The 21,429-nt window shown below is 42.7% G+C and overlaps 2 protein-coding genes across 16 annotated transcripts in view; one reads left to right on the top strand and one right to left on the bottom strand.

Annotated features, from left to right (window-relative positions):
* DYDC1 (DPY30 domain containing 1) overlaps positions 1–6,242 on the bottom strand; it is a 32,255-nt gene extending 26,013 nt beyond the window's left edge. Inside the window, exons 1-5 of one of the 9 annotated variants that reach the window (XM_044942366.2) lie at positions 6,105–6,231; positions 3,090–3,296; positions 2,592–2,729; positions 2,334–2,503; positions 41–142 (exon numbers count right to left, since the gene is read on the bottom strand). In XM_044942366.2, coding sequence (XP_044798301.2) covers positions 41–142; positions 2,334–2,480 — 249 coding nt within the window. In that variant the 5' untranslated portion in view covers positions 2,481–2,503; positions 2,592–2,729; positions 3,090–3,296; positions 6,105–6,231. Of the gene's footprint in view, positions 1–40; positions 143–2,333; positions 2,504–2,591; positions 2,730–2,822; positions 3,058–3,089; positions 3,297–4,548; positions 4,713–5,832; positions 5,976–6,104 lie in introns of those variants that run through there. The other 8 variants (XM_044942362.2, XM_044942365.2, XM_044942364.2 and 5 more) reach the window with 8 other exon arrangements.
* Positions 6,082–15,633, top strand: DYDC2 (DPY30 domain containing 2). Of its 7 annotated transcripts, none has more exons than XM_044942359.2 (6): positions 6,086–6,220; positions 8,214–8,383; positions 10,664–10,800; positions 11,275–11,468; positions 11,616–11,786; positions 15,104–15,633. In XM_044942359.2, exons 4-6 carry the CDS (start codon positions 11,301–11,303, stop codon positions 15,368–15,370), a joined length of 606 nt encoding a protein of 201 aa, XP_044798294.1. In that variant the 5' UTR covers positions 6,086–6,220; positions 8,214–8,383; positions 10,664–10,800; positions 11,275–11,300; the 3' UTR covers positions 15,371–15,633. The 7 variants fall into 7 exon arrangements, with proteins under 7 accessions (XP_025140618.2, XP_025140623.2, XP_044798294.1 ...); XM_025284835.3 differs by having other exon boundaries at positions 11,313–11,468; XM_025284836.3 differs by having other exon boundaries at positions 10,664–10,747; positions 11,313–11,468.
* Positions 15,634–21,429: the final 5,796 nt, after the last annotated feature.

The raw sequence follows: 21,429 nt of genomic DNA on the forward strand, positions 1-21,429 counted from the left end.
CCGCTGGGGCTCCAGGCACCACTGAACTCTCTGGTCTCACCTGCTGGAAGAGAAGCTCCTCTGCTTTAAGTCTCTCCATCATCTCCTGCTCCATCAAAGCTACTTCTCTTTCATGCTCCAATTGGGCCATTTCCTCTTGTCTCTCGCATGATTTAAAGAAAAGCATCACATTACTAATTACAGATAAAACAATTTGTAAAACACAATTTTGAAAGCATCTTAACTGCCACCAGTAGGGAAAGGAAAGCAAATTATAGTCTATGCATTAGGAAACTATATAATTGGGGAAAATGTATTATTTCAACAAAGAGCATAAAATTAAAATTACACATTGAATGTGGTCACAATTGTGTTAAAAACAACAACAACAACAACAACTCCAGACAGTATGTAGAAAAAAGATTAGACTACCTAAAAATACCTAAAAATCTAAATAGAGGTCTTGTGTTTTCTTCTACTTTTTCATGTTGCCCAGTTTTGTATAATAAACATACTATTTTTATAATAAAAAGAAATGATAATATTGAACTTCTTTTAAAAAGCAAAGACACTGGGCCAATTATTTCACTCATATAATTTTATAACAGACGATTCAAAATGGAACAGGATAAAAAGCCCATAAATAAACCCAAACATCTTTGGTCAATTAATCTATGACAAAAGAAGAAAGAATATATAATGGAGGAAAGACAGTCTCTCAATAAATGATGCTGTGAAAACTGGACAATTACATGTAAAAGGATGAAATCAGAACATTCTCTAGTACCCTACACAAAAATAAACCCCAAATGGATTAAAGCCCTAAATGTAAGACTGGATACTATAAAACTCCTAGAACAAAACATAGGCAGGACACACTTTGACCTAAATTGCAGTGATATCTTTTTTGACCCATCTCCTAGAGTAATGGAAATAAAAATAAACAAATGGGACCTAATTAAACTTAAAAGCTTTTGCACAGCAAAGGAAACCATAAACAAAATTAAAAGACAACCTACAGAATGGGAAAAAATATTTGCAAATGATGCAGCCAACAAGGAAATTAATCTCCAAAATATACAAGCAGCTCATATAGCTGAATATCAAAACAAACAACTCAATCAAAAAATGGGCAGAAATTCTAAATAGACTTATCTTTAAAGAAGACACAGAGATGGCCAAAATACACATGAAAAGATGCTAAACATCACTATTAGAGAAATGCAAAACAAAACTACAATGAGCTATCACCTCACACCAGTTAGAATGGCCAGCATCAAAAAGTCTACAAACAATGTTGGAGGCTGTATTGAGTAAAAGGAACCCTTCCCTACACTGTTGGTGGGAATGTAAATTGGTACAATCACCATGGAGAAAAGTATGGAGGTTCCTTAAAACATGAAAAATAGAACCCACATGATCCTTCAATTCCACTCCTGGACATATATCTGTAGAAAACTCTATTTCAAAAAGATACATGCATCCCAATGTTCACTTAAGCACTGTTCACAATAGTCAAGACATGGAAGCAACCTAACAGTTCAGTGATAGTTAAATGGATAAAGAAATGTGGTGCATATATACAAAGGCACACTGCTGCTGCTGCTAAGCCACTTCAGTTGTGTCCAACTCTGTGCGACCCCATAGATGGCAGCCCACCAGGCTCCCCCGTCCCTGGGATTCTCCAGGCAAGAACACTGGAGTGGGTTGCCATTTCCTTCTCCAGTGCATGAAAGTGGAAAGGGAAAGTGAAGTTGTTCAGTTGTGTCCGACTCTTCGAGACCCCATGGACTGCAGCCTACCAGGCTCCTCCATCCATGGGATTTTTCCAGGCAAGAGGACTGGAGTGGGGTGCCATCGCCTTCTCAGACAAAAGCATACTACTCAGCCACAAAAAAAGAATGCCATTTGCAGCAACATGGATGGACCTAGAGATTATAATACTAAGTAAGTCACACAAAGACAAAGGTTATACAATATCACTTATATGCAAAATCTAAAAAATGATACACACAAACTTATTTATAAAACAGGAACAGACACAAAGACATAGAAAACAAAGCTATGGTTACCAAAAGGGAAAGGAAAGGTTCGGGGAGAGGGGAGGGATAAATTAGGAATCTGGAAGTAATGTATACACCCTACTACGTATTAGTAAAGAAGGACCTACTGTACAGCGCAGAGAACTATACTGACTATTTAGTAATAATCTATATGGGAAAAGAACCTAAAAAATATATATGCATATAATACATACATGGATCTGAGTCACTTTACTGTACATCTAAAACTAATATTGTAAACCAACTATTCTTTGATAAATAATAAATTTTTAAAACTATATCCATATTTACCTGTTTCTCCATGGTCACATTTTTCTTATACTTATAAATCCACAGTGCTAAATATTCTATTGGATCCACTGGACGCATCCTTGCCACTTCTGCAAGACCTTCAGTTAGACATGTCCCAAGAAACTTTTGAAGATATGCTGACTCCATTTCTAATTGCTAAATAAAAACTTCTAAAAGATAAACGTTTTGCATTAGTGCAGGAAATTTTCAATGAAGGCACAGTCAAGGCAGAGTCCAGTGAGGCCAACAAAGCCTTACCTTCTGTCACCAGCCATGGGCACCTGCCATCAGCACATCAGGGCACAAGCAAGCTGGCTCCAGGATGCTTCTAGCAGTTTCCAAAATGACTCCACAAAAGTTGCCACAACTAGAATAGTTTCCAAATCCTGAAGGACCCTGGAGTCCAAGAGTCAGAGAAGGGTTACTTTCATTATTGTGAGATGTCCATATGACAAGAGATGCATGTCTTATTAAATCCTCACAGCATACCTGAACATGGTATCCTTAGCCCCACTGTGCAGATGAGGATGACCAGGCACAAAGAGTGTAAGCAAACAGCCCAGGATCACACGGGTTGTGCATGATGGAGAGGGAATTATAGCCAACTCTTAATTCCAGAGCTGTTATCCTACATGACTTAAGATGTTCGTTGCAAGCCATGCGAGTTATTTCTTGAAAATATCACAATCATCCACCTCAAATTTTTTAAAACTCCAAATATCTCAAGGCCAAAGAGTTAAAAAAAAAAAATCCAACCTTCCAAGAATAGCATATGAAGTTCCTCGTGCTTTGGCTCCACTTTTCTTTCCAGGCTCACTTCCAGATATCAATTCTGGCTCCTGGGCTTTAACTACACAGAAGATCTTGCCATCCTGCTGCTCATGTCTTGCATGTTCCCGTCTCCATGACTTTTGCATGTGATGGCACCCTCAATCTCCTTCAGTTTGGAAAATACTTCCTCACCTGCAAGACATCAATCCCCTCTCATTTCTCCCTGCTGTGGCTCATACAACTGTCTCCCAGGCAATGCAAAGACAGTCCTCCTTCCCCAAGCAGTTCATACAGCATTTGTCACACTACCTGAGCACTCTCTGTGTATGCATATGTCTGTCCTCCCACAAGAGGACAAGTTTCTCTAGCTCCTCAAAAAGTATGGCTCACTCACACTGTGGACACAGCTGGCCCTCCATGGGCAAGTGAATGAGTTTCTCCACTCTCTCAGTAATGTCCCAATTTACTAATGAATCTGGACAAGAATAATCTTAGACAAGAAAGGAAGGAAGAATAAAAGAAAGAGGGAGGGTGGGAGGAATGCAGTAACCATTCTGTCTCAGGTGCTTTGAAAACAGTGATCACCTTTGAATTACCCATATGGAATTCAGATTCCTCTGAGAATATGATGAAATGTATTTTCAAAAAATACACACTGAATATGTTATATTCAGACATGAGCAATTTCAGGGGACAGAATGCGTGTCTAGACCTGTCCCTAAACAATTGCACCTAATATTCTGCACAAAATTGTAGAAACAATGACCCCTTGATTTCCATTCATAGATCTCAAACCTACTCTCTCTCTCATTGATAGGAGTACAAAATGGCATAACACCATGGAGAAGGATTTGTAAATATCTTGAAAATTACATATGTATTTACCATTGGACTCATCAATTTCATATCTGGGATCCTATCTTACAAAAATATGAAGTGATATTATTACTGAGATCCAAGCCCATATGCCTGTCACACAGTGAGGCCAAAACAATACCAAAGCGTCAGAGTTTGGAACCGAGAAAGGTTTATTGCAGGGCCATGCAAGGAACTGGGTGGCTCATGCCTTAAAAACCCCAAAGTCCCCAAAAGCTCTCGGCCAAGCCCTTTTCTAGGAAAGATGAGAGAGGAGTGGCGTTAGTTGTTGCAAACTTCTTGGTATCAGATCATGGTCAGGTAACGGTGTTCCTGTAAATGTTCTGCCCAAAAGTTGCGGGGTGTGGGGAGGAACAGATTCCACAGGCAGCCACCGCTAGTAGGAATAGGGGAGAGGTTCACTGCTGCCTCAACCCAGGGCTAAGGCCAAGGGGTGGCCCTGGCAAGGGCTCTGAAACTTTGCAGGACAGAGCCCCCGGCCTGTTCCCTGGGCCCTCCAGCCCGCCCATTGGCCCGAGGCCAGGTGAACTGGAGGGCTCCATGGAGAAGGCCTGGATCCGCCTCTTACCGCACTCTGCACCTGAGGACCACCACTCCACAGATCACTACTCCACCAACAGATCCTCGGCTGTGTTCCTGAGAAACGGTAGCTGACAGGTGGCTGCTTGTGGGTGGAGCCCACTACAGCAACAACCAATGGTTAAGCAGGACCGCTAACGGTCACTCACTGATGGCTGGTTGGTTGGTTATGGGCGGGCCCACTACCTGTACTGACTAATGGCTGAGCCGGACCAATGCCCGCTAAGGGGTGTCCAGAGCAACTGCTGCATTCTAAGGGCTGAGCTCCCTACGCTCTGTTACAATACATACACAGAGTTGTTTTGCACTATCACTAACAATAACCAAATTGGGAATCCATCGTTAAGGTACAGCCACACAATGGATTATTGTGCAAATAAAAAGAGAATGAGGAAGGTCTCCAAAACCAGGAGTGAGGACATACTGTGAAGGCGTGGCGTGGGCGGGGGGGAGGGGGGGATGCAAGATGCAGAAATTGCATCTAGTATGCCCTCTTTGGTATTAACAACCGCTATGGGGAAAGGAATGTGTACTTGTGTATCCACATTGTCATAAAGACAAACCAAAACCCGGCACAAATTTAATGCCCTACCTAGCTGGCACTGGCATCTTACCCACACAGAAAAAAGAATGATTATAACTGAGTATGGAACACAGTATCCTAATTGCACTTCTTCAATGGGATAATATTCTAAAGACAAGAATAACTACATTGACATCTCAATTCCATTTGAAACACACTAGCAATTTAAAGGACTTTTTCCTGGTGGCTCGGGCAGTAAAGAATCTGCCTGCAGTGCAGGAAATCTGGAACAAATTCCTGCTGCAACTCCAGAAAGCTAACACAAGAGAAGAAGACCATAGTCTCGGTAAGCAGAAACGGCTGCCTCGTCTCAACAGAACCCAGGTGAAACTCGTTACTTCGTTTGGCTTGCTTCCTCTCCACGAAAGAGCAAAAATACCCAGCCTGTTGTAAGGCATATTTTTCAGACACACCAACAGGCATCTTGGCTCAACATAAGAAATCCCATTTCCACAGAAACAGCTGCCTTAAGCCTGGCGAAGCTGTCCGAAGAAACAGAGGTTCCTCGCTCACGTTTGGGATAAAGCCGGCCGAGTGGGAGAGGAAGGGATGGAATACGGTGGCCAGTTAAATTTAAAATTTCGGATAAACAAGAAACGATTTTGTATTATACACTCTACTATACTTGTGCTAAACAGTGATTTCTTATTTCTCTGAAATTCAAATTTAACTGGGTACCCCGAATTTTACCTGACCTGGATTTCGAGAGCTTCGGTAGCTTTTCTATCCCAGACCCGCCTCCCCCGCCCCTCCAAAAGGCGCGGCGCTGCTCAATAGTGAGGAGGAGGAGGAGGACTCAGCCACAGAGGTGCCGCCCTGCGCTGAGCTATTCCTCTCTCGCACCACTGGTAAGGTCCAAGGGCCAAAGCTGCCTCTGCCCGCTGGAACCCAGCCCAGCACCGGAAGCTGTTCTTCCCAAAAGGCATTCTAGAGGCTGGCGCCTGACGCATGCGCCTACCTACCTGCAGAGAGCGTCCCGTTGCTACGCAACGAGCTCGCGCGCCCCTGGGCTGAAGACTGCCTGGGTCAGAGAGAGAAGAGTGCGCGCTGAGAGCTAAGCTGACAACGCTGGGCCGAGGTTAGACGAGGGGGCGCGCGGGCCAGGGCGTGAGCGATGATGGGGGTTGAGGGGGGAGGGGAGTGTACGGAGGAGTAGATGCTGCAGAGAGAAGCTGGAGGAGTGGGGCGAGGTAGGATGCGCAGCTGAGAGGAAGCTGCGCCCGAGGTGTGCAGGGTGCTGGATGGAGAGCCGGAAGTACCAGGGTAGGTGAGCAGAGACAGGATGTTCAATTTAGAGGCTGTGAGGAGGGGCCAGCCAAAAGGAGGAATCGACAAAGCGAGACTGGCAAGCGCAGTGCACACGGAGAGAGCAAGGACAGAGGCTGACCTTGGCGGGGCGGGGCGGGGCCGGGAATGGAGGTGCGCAAATGCTACCTGTAGGTGAAGCCCGCACTGCTTAAGGCCAGAGAAGAGTGTAGCAATCTAACATCCTGGTATTTTCTAAACCTAGCGCTTTTGCACCTGCTGGTGACTTCTGCTTGGATCCTGTCCACTGGGCGAGGGGGGGGGGGGGGGGGGGAGGGGCGGGAATAACACATCTAAGAGCTGTAAATTCAGTTTTATTTGGGGACTTAACTGAGGATTATAGCCCTACAGACAGCCTCTCAGACAACTCTGAGAAACTGCTTCAGCATGGAAGAGGTGAGGGCAGAGGTCAGCGTATAGGAGATTTGGAGAACGGGTACCTGCAGTCAAACACATATCTAGGTAAAAGTTTACTGCTAGTTATCAAGCACACAGTTTAATTATTTTATTGCTTTTCTAAGTATGTAAGATGCAAGAAATTGGGTTTATAAATTTTTCTCCTGAAAATTTCTATCTGAAGATGTATTCTGTCCGTTTTCCCAGAGAGTAGAGTATCTCATCCCTGACTTCCACCCTGAACTCTTTTCAGGCCGTGTTAGTGACTCAGTGAACAACTGCTAATGACTCAGTCCTTGTGGAGCCAGCTGGCTGGAAACATTCTTTAGTTGGCACTCCTTTCAGAACGAGCACAGGTGCCCCCACCTCCAGGAAGTCTTTCAACCTTTTTCATCTCCCCCACGATCTGCAGCCTTCCCTGGGCTAGTTGTTTTGCACAGTTCTTGACTAGCCTCTCCCATGTCTTGTTTCAGTTTATGTGGGGCAGTGCTGGGCACGAGATGCTTCACTAAATGTTGGTTGAGATAGTAAGTGCCAGCATGAGCGCTGACAGATGGAAGGCTCGGCAACGTTTGGTCCTCAGTGGCTGCCACACTGCGATAAGTGTGGCAAACTGGATGAACTATCTGCTCCAAACTTGGTGATTCTGCCACCTGAGAAGGGTAGTTGTACTGAGATTAAGGCAAAGGAGACCTGTAACTGTGTATCACCTGGGGATTCTGTTAAAATGCAGACTCTCATTCTGTAAGTCTAAGGTGGGACCTGAGACTCTGCATTTCAACAACTCTCAGGTGATGCAATGCTGCTGATTGTGGGCCATACTTTGATGAGATGGGGTGTAGAAAGTAGTTTATTTGGGTGCTTTGGTTCAGGTGCATTAGTCACAGATTGGCAGAAGGAGCCACCACATATTCCCATCCCGCCCTTCACCACTACCCCAAACGTAGTGACTTTAAACACACATTTATTATCTTACAGTTTTTGAAATTTGAGATCCAAGATGAATCGTACAGGGTTAACATCAGAGTGTTTCAGCAGGGCTGGTTCCTCCTGGATGCCCTAGGAAAGATCCCTTTCCTTGCCTTTTCCAGCTTCCAGAGGCCACCCACCCTCCTTGGCTCATGGTCCTGAATCACATCTCCTTTTCTCCCTCTGCTGCCATCACCACGCCTCCTTCTACCCTGTCTGACTTTACTGTGTCCTTCTTATAAAGACTCCTGTGATTACATTGTGCCTACCTAGATTTGTTGTTATTTTAATGCCTAAATTGTGTCTGACTATAACCCCGTGGTCTATAACCCGCCAGGATCTTCTGTCCACAGGATTTCCCAAGCAAGAATACTGAAGTGGGTTACCATTTCATTCTCTAGGTAATCTTCCAGACCCAGGGATTGAAGCCACGTCTCCTGCACTGACAGGCAGATTCTTTACCACTGAGCCACCTGGAAAGCCTGCATATCTGGATAATCCAGTATAATTTCCCCAAAACAAAAAAATGCTTAATTTAATCACATCTGCAAACTCCTCTTTGTCATATAAGGTAACGTAGTTCATAGATTCCAGGTATTACTTTGTGAACACCTTTGGGAGCCATTATTCTGCCCTGACACACTGTATATCTCCTAGGGACAAGGACATTTTCTTACTCATATTTCAATTACCACAACCAGGAAGTTTAACCTTGATACAATTCTATTATGGAACTTAGAGTTCACATTCAGTTTTCCCAACAACGTCCTTTACAGAATTCTATCTTCTGGTCTACATCCAACTAAGGATCATATATTGAATTTAGTTGGGATGGCTGTTTAGGCTCCTTTGATCTGGACCAGTGCCTCATCTTTTTTGTCTTTCCTGATGTTGACATTTTAAGAGTATACCCCAGTTACAGACTTTCTCTCAACTTGGCTTTGTTTGATATCAGATTCCATTTTTGCATTTGGGGCAAGAATCTACAGAAAAGTATTGTGTCCCAGGACAAAGTGCATCACATCAGGAGACACATAATGTTATTTTGTCCCTTTATGGGTGATGTTTGCTTTGATCATTTGGTTAACATTGTGCCTGTCAGGTTTTACCACTGTGAAGTTTCTGTATTTCTTTTTGGAGTTAATCCATAATTTGTGGAGAGAAACTTTGGGACTATATGAATATCCTACTTCTTGTCAAATATTCACCAAGTTTTAGTGTTCACTGATGATTGTTCAGTTATATTATCATTACAAAATATTTTAAAATTTCATTTTTCTTTCCACATTTATTAGTTGGCATTCTTCTTTATGAAAGAATTTGCCTGCTCTCCCATTCAGTAATTTATTCTTATATGGACTCATGGATTCTTACTTTATTCAGTTGATTATAATCCATTACAGTCATTATTGTTGAAGCTAAAACTCCAATACTTTGGCCACCTGATGCAAAGAGCCAACTCATTGGAAAAGACTCTGATGCTTGGAAAGATTGAGGGCAAGTAAAGAAGGGAGCAACAGAGGATGAGATGGTTGGATGGCATCACCAGCTCAATGGACATAAGTTTGAGCCAACTCCAGGAGCTAGTGAAGGACAGAGAAGCCTGGTGTGCTGCAGTCCATGGGGTTGCAGAATCAGACACGACTTAGCAACTGAACAATAACAACAGTCAAACAACAGTCATTACTAATTTTGGTGGCCAAATTACTTCAGATTTGGCTAGTAATAGCCCCTTCAACGGAGAAGGCAATGGCACCCCACTCCAGTACTCTTGCCTGGAAAATCCCATGGATGGAGAAGTCTGGTGGGCTGCAGTCTATGGGATCGCTAAGAGTCGGACACGACTGAGCGACTTCACTTTCACTTTTCACTTTCATGCATTGGAGAAGGAAATGGCAACCCACTCCAGGGTTCTTGCCTGGAGAATCCCAGGGATGGGGGAGCCTGGTGGGCTGCCCTCTATGCGGTCGCACAGAGTCAGACACGACTGAAGCGACTTAGCAGCAGCAGCAGCAGCAGCCCCTTCAAGCTGACTCCTCTGTCCCCAACCATTTTATTTTTTAGCATTTTCTTATTTTGGGGGGACAGCAAAATATTCCAGGTTTATTTGACTTTTCCTGCCTTGATCTTGGTCCTTTCTCCAAGGAACCCTGATTCCTTTTAAGTTGTTAAGGCTATTTAAAAGCAAATTCTATCTGAGGCTAGGTGGGTGGGGTGGGTGGTGGGTGGAAATGAGCTGGGAGCTTGGGGTTAGCAGATGCAAACTATTATATAAAAAATGGATAAACAACAAGTCCTATTGTATAGCACAGGGAACTATATTCAATATTCTGTGGTAAACCATAATCGAAAAGAATATAAAAAGAATACATGTTTTAATGTATGTGTATAACTGAATCATTTTGCTGTATAGCAGAAATTAAAACATTACTAATCAACTATATTTCAATTACAAAAAAAAGCAGACTGTGTGTTCATTGCTACTGAGGTGTTTTGGGTTCTAGGCCTTTGCAGTGGAAAGAGCTAGGAATTTTTTTCCATATTCATATCTATCAATCTACTTACCTTTCCCTCCTTAAACTGAAAAGTGCCTCCAGAAAATGTTAGGACTTGATCTAAGCCTATTATTCACTTTATTATTAGCTCTTTTGAAGTTAAAATGTGTCAGCTTCAGAAATATGAAGATGGTCAGGAAGAGGCTGGGTGCCAGGCGATTTCATGTCACAATCTTCCACTGTAACAGCTAATAGTAAACATTTATTACTCACCAAGCTATGTGCTTCACATGTATTTAGTATCTCTTCTAATCCTCACAATTATGAAATACATATGGTTGTTATTCTGTTCCTAGATCAGAAAGCTGAGGCTCAGAGAGACTTGGTAACTTGCTGAAGATCACACAGCTAATAAACAGGAGACCCAGGACTGGAACTTGGTCTGTTTGATCTTGGAGTCTGTGCTCCTACTGCTGCATACACCTCTGTTCAGGTAGCCCTGGGCAGTAGCTACGGTGCCAGGCATTTTCCCTCCCTCTCTGCCTCAGGGCTTCTCAGTGGTCCGTGGTGAAATATATAAGCCTGTCTTATCTATGTCATAGATGACTGTAGCTTTTAACCTCACAATAGTGTGCTTGCTAGGTACCCAGAGACCCTCTTACACCCTCCTGCCTGCTCAGCTATTTCCTCCCTACTCAAGAGTAGAGATGTGTGGGTAAGTGGAGGCCTCAGCCACTCTTAAATACCCATCCACCAAGCTCCTGGCCAGATGAACCCCAGGACCTATTTTGTGACCTAGGACAGCTGGAAAGCTTTAGAAAAGGTTCATTTGAATGTAAGAGCTATTGGCAAGTGCATATATATTTATTGGTAATTTAGGGGAAGGATGGGCTCCCAGAAACATCTCACTTTTGTCCCCAAATGAATCTCCATTGGTTAGAATGTGTCTATTTTTTTTTGTTTTAAGTCCAATTAGATTGTGACCCTCTTTTGATGTTTCCGAAGCCCGCCAGGATGGAAACCAATTACCTGAAGAGGTGCTTTGGAAATCGCCTGGCCCAGGCTCTGGCAGAAGTGGCGATGGTTCAGCCCAGTGACCCCATAGAGTACCTGGCTCACTGGCTTTATCATTACAGGAAAACGGCGAAAGCAAAAGAAAAGGTGTGTGCATGAGGGCTAGGTCAGTCTGGGGAGGGCTGTGAGCTTTCTCATAGTAACCTGAAACCCAAAGCAGGACTCTAGAGATGCCCTGGGGAGGGTCCATGCCTCCGGGGACTGACCAGACTCCACTCTGTCATATCACCCCAGGATAGACAAGAGAAGATCCAGCTGCAGAGAGAATATGAAAATAGCCTCAAAGAAACCAGAATGGCAGAAATGCTGAAGCAAGAAGAACGTGCAATTCAAGAGCAGTGTGAAAAGTATCGCCACCAGCTAGGGAGGAGAAACTCAGCAGTGGGCACACACCCACATCCCATGGTGGGTACCAGGAAATGCACGAAGTGCACTGAGGTTCCCCAAACCTACTTTCCTTCCACAGCCGTATGTTTGTATGTAAATCAATCTTACTGACAATTCTTGTCAATAAAATCCTTGTCAATGAACAAAATGCTTAAAGGCATTTTAGATTTCAGGAAATACCTTACATGTTACTGGTTTAAAAAACCAGAGTTTAGAAAAATCTAAAACATCACTTGGAACAAATGTATTTTCATACAAGATTCTTTGAATTCTTTTAAAAAACTACTAAATATTTTTCAGAAACTAAATATGGTTTCCAGTATATACTTCAGATATATTATTTTATGTTATATACTGTTTACTTAACTAATTTAATATATGCTACTTATGTATCTGGAGAAGGCAATGGCACCCCACTCCAGTACTCTTGCCTGGAAAATCCCATGGACGGAGGAGCCTGGTAGGCTGCAGTCCGTGGGGTCACGAAGAGTCGGACATGACTGAGCAACTTCCCTTTCACTTTTCACTTTCATGCATTGGAGAACGAAATGGCAACCCACTCCAGTGTTCTTGCCTGGAGAATCCCAGGGACGGGGGAACCTGGTGGGCTGCCATCTATGGGGTCACACAGAGTCGGACAAGACTGAAGTGACTTAGCAGCTTAGCAGCAGCATTTATGGATCAAGCCACAAGATGTCTCCTGTGATGCTCTAATAGTGGTCGTGAATTATTAGAATAGTTAGCAACAACTCTGTGTTTATTAGTCTGACAAGCTTATCTTTTATCTCCCACAATTTTTGCCACAGTCTTCTGAAAAACACCATCTGTTATTTTGTGCTTTCTGCAAAGTACATGACACCTGGAGAGCAGATTGACTTCTTGAACTTGATATCTGACATCTTTGTAATGATCACTATATTCCTATGCATGAAAATCTTTAATGTAGTCTTATATAATTTATTAGCTTTTGCTAGTTTCCAAAGCCAATTTTGATGAAGACATGAAAATATTAAGCTTTATGTACATTTATATCAACATGCTCAGCTTTCCTCAAAATTAATAGATTTATTTTTAAGTCTGGATACTTTACATGTAGATCAAAAGAGATAATTTCCTACTATAGTCTGAAAGCAGTAATTGAAGGAACCCTCCCTCAGGAACAGTTCATCATTTGAGCAGTTGTTGGGAGATGGTAGAGGTGAGATCATTAAGCAAAAGTTGTCATCACCTCGGTTGCCCACGCTAATCCTTTTCTAACACCTTGCTTCACTGTTAATAGAAATGTAAATATATAAGGCAAAGAAAGACTCCCAAAACTGTACCCTGGTTTTATGATGGAAAATTTTGCTCACATCAGTATTTTGAGTTGTCCCTCTGTGTTGCACTCAGGAGGTTTCACACTCTGTAGCATATTCCTTAGCAAGATTTGGACGAACAAAAGGTTTGCTGTTCTTTTGCCAAGTGTGAGACAATTGGCAATTGTCAGGGAAATGAGAGCCAGCCTGATGCCTGGATTGTGAGCAAGTTCTCAGTTTTAGGAAAGAGTTCACACGCAAATTGTAATTATGGAAATTTATTCCCCCTGTTAGAAGGAAGCAAAGGGAACCCAACAGGGGTCTAAAAGAAAGCTTATTGCTTACAGGGCAAGGGAGAGCCACATCCTGGTACAAATTGAAAGAGCTAGATAAAGGGTGAGGAGGTGGTGACGTGAAAGTCACTCAGTCGTGTCCAACTCTTTGTGACACCATGGACTATACACTCCATGGAATTCTCCAGGCCAGAATACCGGAGTGGGTAGCCTTTCCCTTCTCCAGGGGATCTTCCCAACCCAGGGATCAAACCCAGGTCTCCCGCATTGCAGATGGATTCTTTACCAGCTGACCCACAAGGGAAGCTGTGGAGGTACGTCAAATAGAATAGCAGTCTAAGTTCTGATTTCTTTTTGGCTCCAAGTGAACTGCAAACTATTCCTTGCTGCTGTCACCTTTAGATTTCATCACTAGAACTGTAAAACTTACCTGAAATAGGCCCAGAATGGGTGGCATTGGGTTTCAGAAGGCCTGCTGATTTAACTGATGGATTTTAATGCCTGTACTCAAAGTTTTGCAAGATTTTCCTAAATATCTTAAAACCATCATTGCTTTTAGTGCCCCAGATTGAATACTGTTGGTCTAGTGCATGGGTCAAAAGAGAAGTAGAAACAGAGCACTCTGTGTGGTAGAGATCACATCAAATTATGGGAATCAAGAAGAGACTCACAGAGAAGATAGCATTTGAGTCAGACCTAGAAGAAAACAGGCTAAAGTTGTCCTTGTATTGGTTTCTCTTCATTAAGCAGAGGCATCTTTTAGTTAAGTAAGTCATTATTCTGTTTCTAAGTCTGAAAACCCCATTGTTATAAAGATCTGAGCCATGTTTCAGATCTTTATGTTTCAGGAATACGTTTTTATGGGAAACAATATATAGATTTGCTGCACAGATTCACTCATAGCACTTTGGAGTTAGAACGGTCTTAGAGATCATGTGGGCAAGTGCTTCACAGACCTCTGCAGTACCTCACAGGGTCCACTGTTGACTGGACAATGGATGAAGTTGAGGATAGAACTTAAGCTCCAAGGTTTCCTACCTCACCAGGAACTGCAATTACATGCATGCTTGATGTCTCCTTGAGTCTCATAGGTCACTGAGACTGTATTCATTTTTTCCATCTTTTTTTTCTCTGTGCTTCAATTTGGATAATTTCTATTGATCTGTCTTCAGGTTTACTGATCCTTTCTCCTGCAATGTCCAATATCCTATTTAGGTATTTAATGATTTTTTTTTTCATTTTGGATAGTTTATTTTTCAGTTCTAGAATTCCATTCTGGCTCCTATCTACTCTGCTGATAAACCCTATCTTTTCACTCATTATGGCCATTTTTCTCCTTTAAACCTGCAATCACTTTTAAGTTTTTGTCTGCCAATCTCATCATCTTTGTCATTTTGAGGTCTGTTTCTGGTAAATATTTTTTATCCAGATTATGGTTCACATTTTCCTACTTTTTCACATGTCTAGTAATTATTTACCTGTGTGCTGAACTATGTATGTGATACTGTATAGGCCATCTAGACTGTGTAGTTTTTCTTTAAAAGGTGTTGAATTTTGCTCTGTCTTGGCAGTTAAATTATTGGTGAATTATCTTGAAACTGTCAGATTTGTTTTATGCTTTTCTGGATAATGTCTTTTTCAGTTTTGCTCAGGCTTGAGCATGAAAATGGCAATATTGTATTCCTACTATGCCGAGAATGTTTAGTCTCTGTGAATGACTTTGTTTGCTCTTCTGCTTTTTATTTAGCCACTGATATCTATAGCAAGTTCCTTGGAGAAGACTAAATTCATGCAGGAGAACACAGAACCCCTTGAGAAGGAAGCCTTGAAGCAGGAATCCCTGCCAGGAACTTCCGATATGATTCCAGGAATGCCTCAACAGAGCCCATCTTCAGAGCCATCTGTCTCCAGCCAGGTCGACTTGAACACTGGAACTCCACAAGAAATAAATTACCAGGCTGTTCAGCATGAAATTGCTCTTGAAATTCATCCTGGCTCCGAATCTCCTCCCTAGGTTGTAGAAGGTGGATGATTCTAATGATGCTTTTCTCAAAGCTGCAAGCTGAGAAAGTGGCCAACTCAAAGAGCTCTTACTTGAAGATGATTAGCTATGTGGATTAAACCAAGATATGAGAGGTTGTGGAAGGAGGTGTCTACAGGGACTCTCCAACCCAAGTCTCATCCTGATAACCATGAAAACCCCTTAATTGTGTGAAGATTTGAACTATGTATAGGGTAAAATAAACTCATAATAAAGATTTTAAATAAGTAACTAAACTGATGAGAATTTTTTTCCTCTTGCTTTATCATTTTTTGGAGACTAGACAGTGAAGACACATCCGTTTCAAATGTTTGTATACCTCAGCTTTAGCTGAATTTTGCAATTAGGCCCTTCAGGGTGTTTACATGTCCTTATTTTTGAAACAACTCCAGTGACAGTAAAACTCAAAGGTTTGAGATTTTTTCCATCATTTTCCATCTGTATTCATTCAGATATCTATATGCTGATGATCTGATATTTATATCTTTAATCAAGATTTCCTTGAACATGACTCCCAGTTTGCTACCTCCACCTGGATAAACAATGGATATCTCCAACCTAACCATGGTTGACTCTTGAACAATGCAGGGGTTTATCCACATATAACTTACATTGAGTTGGCTATCCATATCTGAGGTTTCTGCACATCCTTGGATTCTATAGACCACTGACTGTGAAGTACAGTAGTATTTACTCTTGGAAAATAACCACATGTAAGTGAACCTGTGCAGTTCAAACCCATGTTGTTCAAGGAACAACTGTAATCCAAATGGAATCCCTGATATTCTCCCTGAATTGGTTTCTACTATTTTTTTTTTTCAGTTTGCTCAGGTCAGAACTCTTGGTGTCATCCTGGGCTCTACTATTTTTATGTTAGCCCTAAATCTGGTGTGTTGCCTTTCCATTTAAAATAAAGACAGAATTCAACCACCTAAATGCATAAATCACCATCATCTTTTGCCTTGATTGTTACAATAGACTGCTAACTGATCTCCCTTCTTTTGCCCTTGACCTTTTCTAGTCTAACCTCAAGATTAAAGTAGGATGATGTTGGTAAAACATTAAGTCTGATCATGTCTAACGAGTAGCTTCCCATCTCAGTCACAGAAACATTTAAGGCCCGCACCATGACCTGCCCGACTCTATAAGAGTGATTCTGCATCACCTTTTTTATTCTCCATTTTGTTCTTTCCACACCAGCCATGCCAACTTTCTGTTCTTCAAACAGGACTAACATGGTTTAGTCTCAGAACTTTTACATTCTCTTCCCCTCCACTTGGAAAGCTCTCGCCTCCCCACACCCCTGGATTTCTGCAGATTCTCTTATAGAATTTAAAAAAAAACCTCAGTCAAAGTTGGAGCTGGGACAGGCCAGTAGGGAGAATTCTCATGCCCCTCCACACATCATCAATTGCTCCAAATAGTGCCTACTTCTCCACCTGAAGGTGCCTCTACTTTAGCATCCAGCACAGAGAATAAAGGGCTTCCCAGGTGGCACAGTGGAAAAGAATTCTCATGCCAATGCAGGAGGTGCAAGGGATGCAAGTTTGATCCCTGAGTCAGGAAGATCCCCTGGAGTAGGAAATGGCAACCCACTCCATGGACAGAGGATCCTTGCAGGCCACAGTCCATGGGGTTGCAAAGAATTAAGACTTGATGGAGCGCACGTGCATGCGTGCGCACAAACACACACACACACACACACACACACATGGAATAAAACTTCCCTCCACCCCTAGTTCCAGCTAGTAAGAGACTGTAGTAGAACAACCAATAAGAAGCATCCATAGTTGGGGCTCCCAGCTTCTTCCAGTAAGCTCTTTGATTACTGCAGCCCCTCCCAATTCCCCCCTTTTCTCTATAAAAGCAAGATCCTTTTCCTCCTTCTCTGGATTTGCTTATGGTCTGAATTGAAATTCCTCTGCTATTCCCTAATAAACACTGTAGCTGGTAAAATCATTGCCTATTCTGTTATTAAACTGGCCACTCTCTTCCTTTACATCTTCATTCAAAAGTTGCCTTTGCAATGAGGTCTTTTCAGCCATCCTATCAATGCTTCCTATGTGCGTGCATGTGTGCGTGCTCAGTCTCTTCAATTCAGTTCAGTTCAGTCTCTCAGTCATGTCTGACTCTTTGCGACCCCATGAATCGCAGCACGCCAGGCCTCCCTATCCATCACCAACTTCCAGAGTTCACTCAAACTCACGTCCATCGAGTTGGTGATGCCATCCAGCCATCTCATCCTCTGTCATCCCCTTCTCCTCCTGCCCCCAATCCCTCCCAGCATCAGAGTCTTTTCCAATGAGTCAACTCTTCGCATGAGGTGGCCAAAGTACTGGAGTTTCAGCTTTAGCATCATCCCTTCCAAAGAAATCCCAGGGCTGATCTCCTTTAGAATGGACTGGTTGGATCTCCTTGCAGTCCAAGGGACTCTCAAGAGTCTTCTCCAACACCACAGTTCAAAAGCATCAATTCTTTGGCACTCAGCTGTCTTCACAGTCCAACTCTTACATCCATACATGATCACAGGAAAAACCATAGCCTTGACTAGACAGACCTTTGTTGGCAAAGTAACGTCTCTGCTTTTGAATATGCTATCTAGGTTGGTCATAACTTTCCTTCCAAGGAGTAAGCGTCTTTTAATTTCATGGCTGCAATCACCATCTGCAGTGATTTTGGAGCCCCAAAAAATAAAGTCTGACACTGTTTCCACCCTTTCCCCATCTATTTCCCATGAAGTGATGGAACCAGATGCCATGATCTTCGTTTTCTGAATGTTGAGCTTTAAGCCAACTTTTTCACTTTCCTCTTTCACTTTCATCAAGAGGCTTTTTAGTAACTCTTCACTTTCTGCCATAAGGGTGGTGTCATCTGCATATCTGAGGTTATTGATATTTCTCCCAGCAATCTTGATTCCAGCTTGTGCTTCTTCCAGCCCAGCATTTCTCATGATGTACTCTGCATAGAAGTTAAATAAGCAGGATGACAATATGCAGCCTTGACGTACTCCTTTTCCTATTTGGAACCAGTCTGTTGTTCCATGTCCAGTTCTAACTGTTGCTTCCTGACCTGCATATAGGTTTCTAAAGCGGCAGATCAGGTGGTCTGGTATTCCCATCTCTTTCAGAATCTTCCACAGTTTATTGTGTATTCAGTCATGTCCAACTCTGTGCGACCCTATAGACTGTAGCCTGCCAGGCTCCTCTGTCCATGGGATTCTCCAGGCAAGAATACGGAAGTGAATTGACATGCCCTCCTCCAGGAGATCTTTCCAACCCAGGGACTGAACTCATGGTCTCCTGCATCCCCTGCATTGCAGGCGGATTCTTTATCACTGATCCACCAGGGAAGTCCATGCTTCCTATAGATACATCCTGTTTATACTGCCACCCATAACATTTCACACAGTCTCCTCTGTGAGTCTCCCTCAAGAGAGTGTGAGCTCCAAGAGGGCATGGATTTTGTCTGTTTACTTTGATATTTCCATTGCTTCTCGGCCTTTTGGCTAAGATCAAGTGTACCTTGATATATCCAGCACCTAAAAGAATGCCCAGTGTGCAAAAAGTGGCCAGTAAATATATGCTGAATAAGTAAATGAATCAAAGTACATAAGGGCTGGCAACTCATGGCAGACATGTGAAAAGGGCACGCTAGCCAGTTTTGATTGGCACAAGGATTAGGTTGCAATTCCAGATTGCTGACCCCTTCCTCTAGGCCCAGAATTGGCTGCATAATATGCAGAACCTAGTGCAAAAGGAAAATAAGGGCTGCCTTGATCAAAGTTATGTGCTTCAAGATGACAACAGCAGAGCATTAAACCAAATGTGCAACCTTTCCAAATTTGGTCCTGTGTAACTGTACAAGTTGCACACTCATGAAGTCATCCCTGCTGTAGCCAGAGCTTCTGCCTACATTGAACATCTATGACGAGGCCTTGTCTTCCCCAGCCATGAGGTCAGACCTTAGGATGGGCAGATTAAGTGTATCCAAGTTCACACTACTATTCTTTTAAGGGTGAGAGCTCCCACTGGCCTTCCCCAACACTCACATACATAAATCAGTCCATAGCTGCCACACACAGGACCACGTGTGCCAAGCTTGAGGGCAATGCTCAGAACCTTGGAACGCACTGCTATTGGGGTTTGTCTCATGGGTGTGGATGGCTAGCCCAGGTCTGAGATGGAAACATACTCTCCTTAGAAACCAGTGCTAGGGACTTCCCAAATGGTTAAGACTCCACATTTCCAATGCAGGGGGCACAGGTTGCATCCCTGGTCAAGGAACTAAGATCCCCATGTTGCACAGTGCAGCCTAAAAACAAAACAAAAATTATTTCTAAGGGGTGGGCAAAACACCTAAGCCATCCCTCTGGCCTGTCCCCTGGACACAGCTCTATCCTCTCCTCATACAAGGAACGAGTTCACCACCCCACTCAGGGAGTGAGCAAGCAAGGGAGCCCGTCATTTGTTCTTGCTTCCCCCTGCTGCAGCAGGGGCCCCAATAAAGTCTTTACTTAAAAAAAACAACATCTCATGCTTATAATTAATCAGAATTCTTGGAGCCTCTGGAAAACAATACTTTCACACTGACAATGAGAAAGAATAAATAACAAGTGTAAAAGCAACACATTCAAAGCTTTAATGTGCTTATAAGTCACCTGGAGATCTTGTTAAATGTCACTTGTTAAAATGTCTTGATTTTCTAGATTTCCAGTGCGATATGAGATTGCCAACAATTTTCTCCACTGTGCCCAAGCTGCCAGCCCAAAGACCACACTCTGAGTAGTCAAATCTCTCAGTCTTAGCACTATAGACATTTTGGGCATTCTTTGTTGTAATGAGCTGTCTTATATATTGTAAGATGTTAGTAGCATTCATAGCCTTTACTCAATAGACATAGAGAAATGCAAATCAAAACTACAATGAGGTATCACTTCACACTGGTCAGAATGGCCATCATCAAAAAATCTACAAATAATAAATGCTGGAGAGGGTGTGAAAAACAGGGAACCCTCCTATGTTGTTGGTGGGAATGTAAATTGGTGCAACCACTATAGAGAACTGTATGAATTTTCCTTAAGAAACTAAAAATAGATTTACCATATGATCCAGCAATTCCACTCCTAGACATATATCTGGAAAAGATGAAAACTCTAATTTGAAAAGATACATACATCTCAGTGTTCATTCCAACACTATTTATAATAGCCAAGACATGGAAGCAACCTAAATGTCCATAGACAGAGGAATGGATAAAGAAGATGTGAATGGATAAAGAAGATGTGGTACATATACACAATGGAATATTCAGTTCAGTTCAGTTCAGTTCAGTCGCTCAGTCGTGTCCGACTCTTTGCGACCCCATGAATTGCAGCACGCCAGGCCTCCCTGTCCCTCACCAACTCCCGGAGTTCACTCAAACTCACGTCCATCGAGTCAGTGATGCCATCCTGCCATCTCATCCTCTGTCATCCCCTTCTCCTCCTGCCCCCAATCCCCCCCAGCATCAGAGCCTTTTCCAATGAGTCAACTCTTCGCATGAGGTGGCCAAAGTACTGGAGTTTCAGCTTTAGCATCATTCCTTCCAAAGAAATCCCAGGGCTGATCTCCTTTAGAATGGACTGGTTGGATCTCCTTGCAGTCTAAGGGACTCTCAAGAGTCTTCTCCAACACCACAGTTCAAAAGCATCAATTCTTCAGCGCTCAGCCTTCTTCACAGTCCAACTCTCACATCCATACATGACCACAGGAAAAACCATAGCCTTACTCAGTCATAAAAAAAGAATGGAATAATGACAGTTGCAGCAACATGGATGGATCTAGAAATTATCACACGAAGTGAAGTAAGTCAGATAGAGAAAAATATTATACAGTATCAGTTAAATGTGGAATCTAGTAAATGATACAAATGAGCTTATTTACAAAACAGAATTAGACTCACAGACATAGAAAACAAACATATGGTTACCAAAAGGGAAAGATGAGGGGAGGGATAAATTAGGAGTTTGGGATTAACAGATACACACTACTATA

This window comes from Bubalus bubalis, chromosome 4 (genome assembly GCF_019923935.1).
Source record: "Bubalus bubalis isolate 160015118507 breed Murrah chromosome 4, NDDB_SH_1, whole genome shotgun sequence".
NCBI lineage: Eukaryota > Metazoa > Chordata > Mammalia > Artiodactyla > Bovidae > Bubalus > Bubalus bubalis.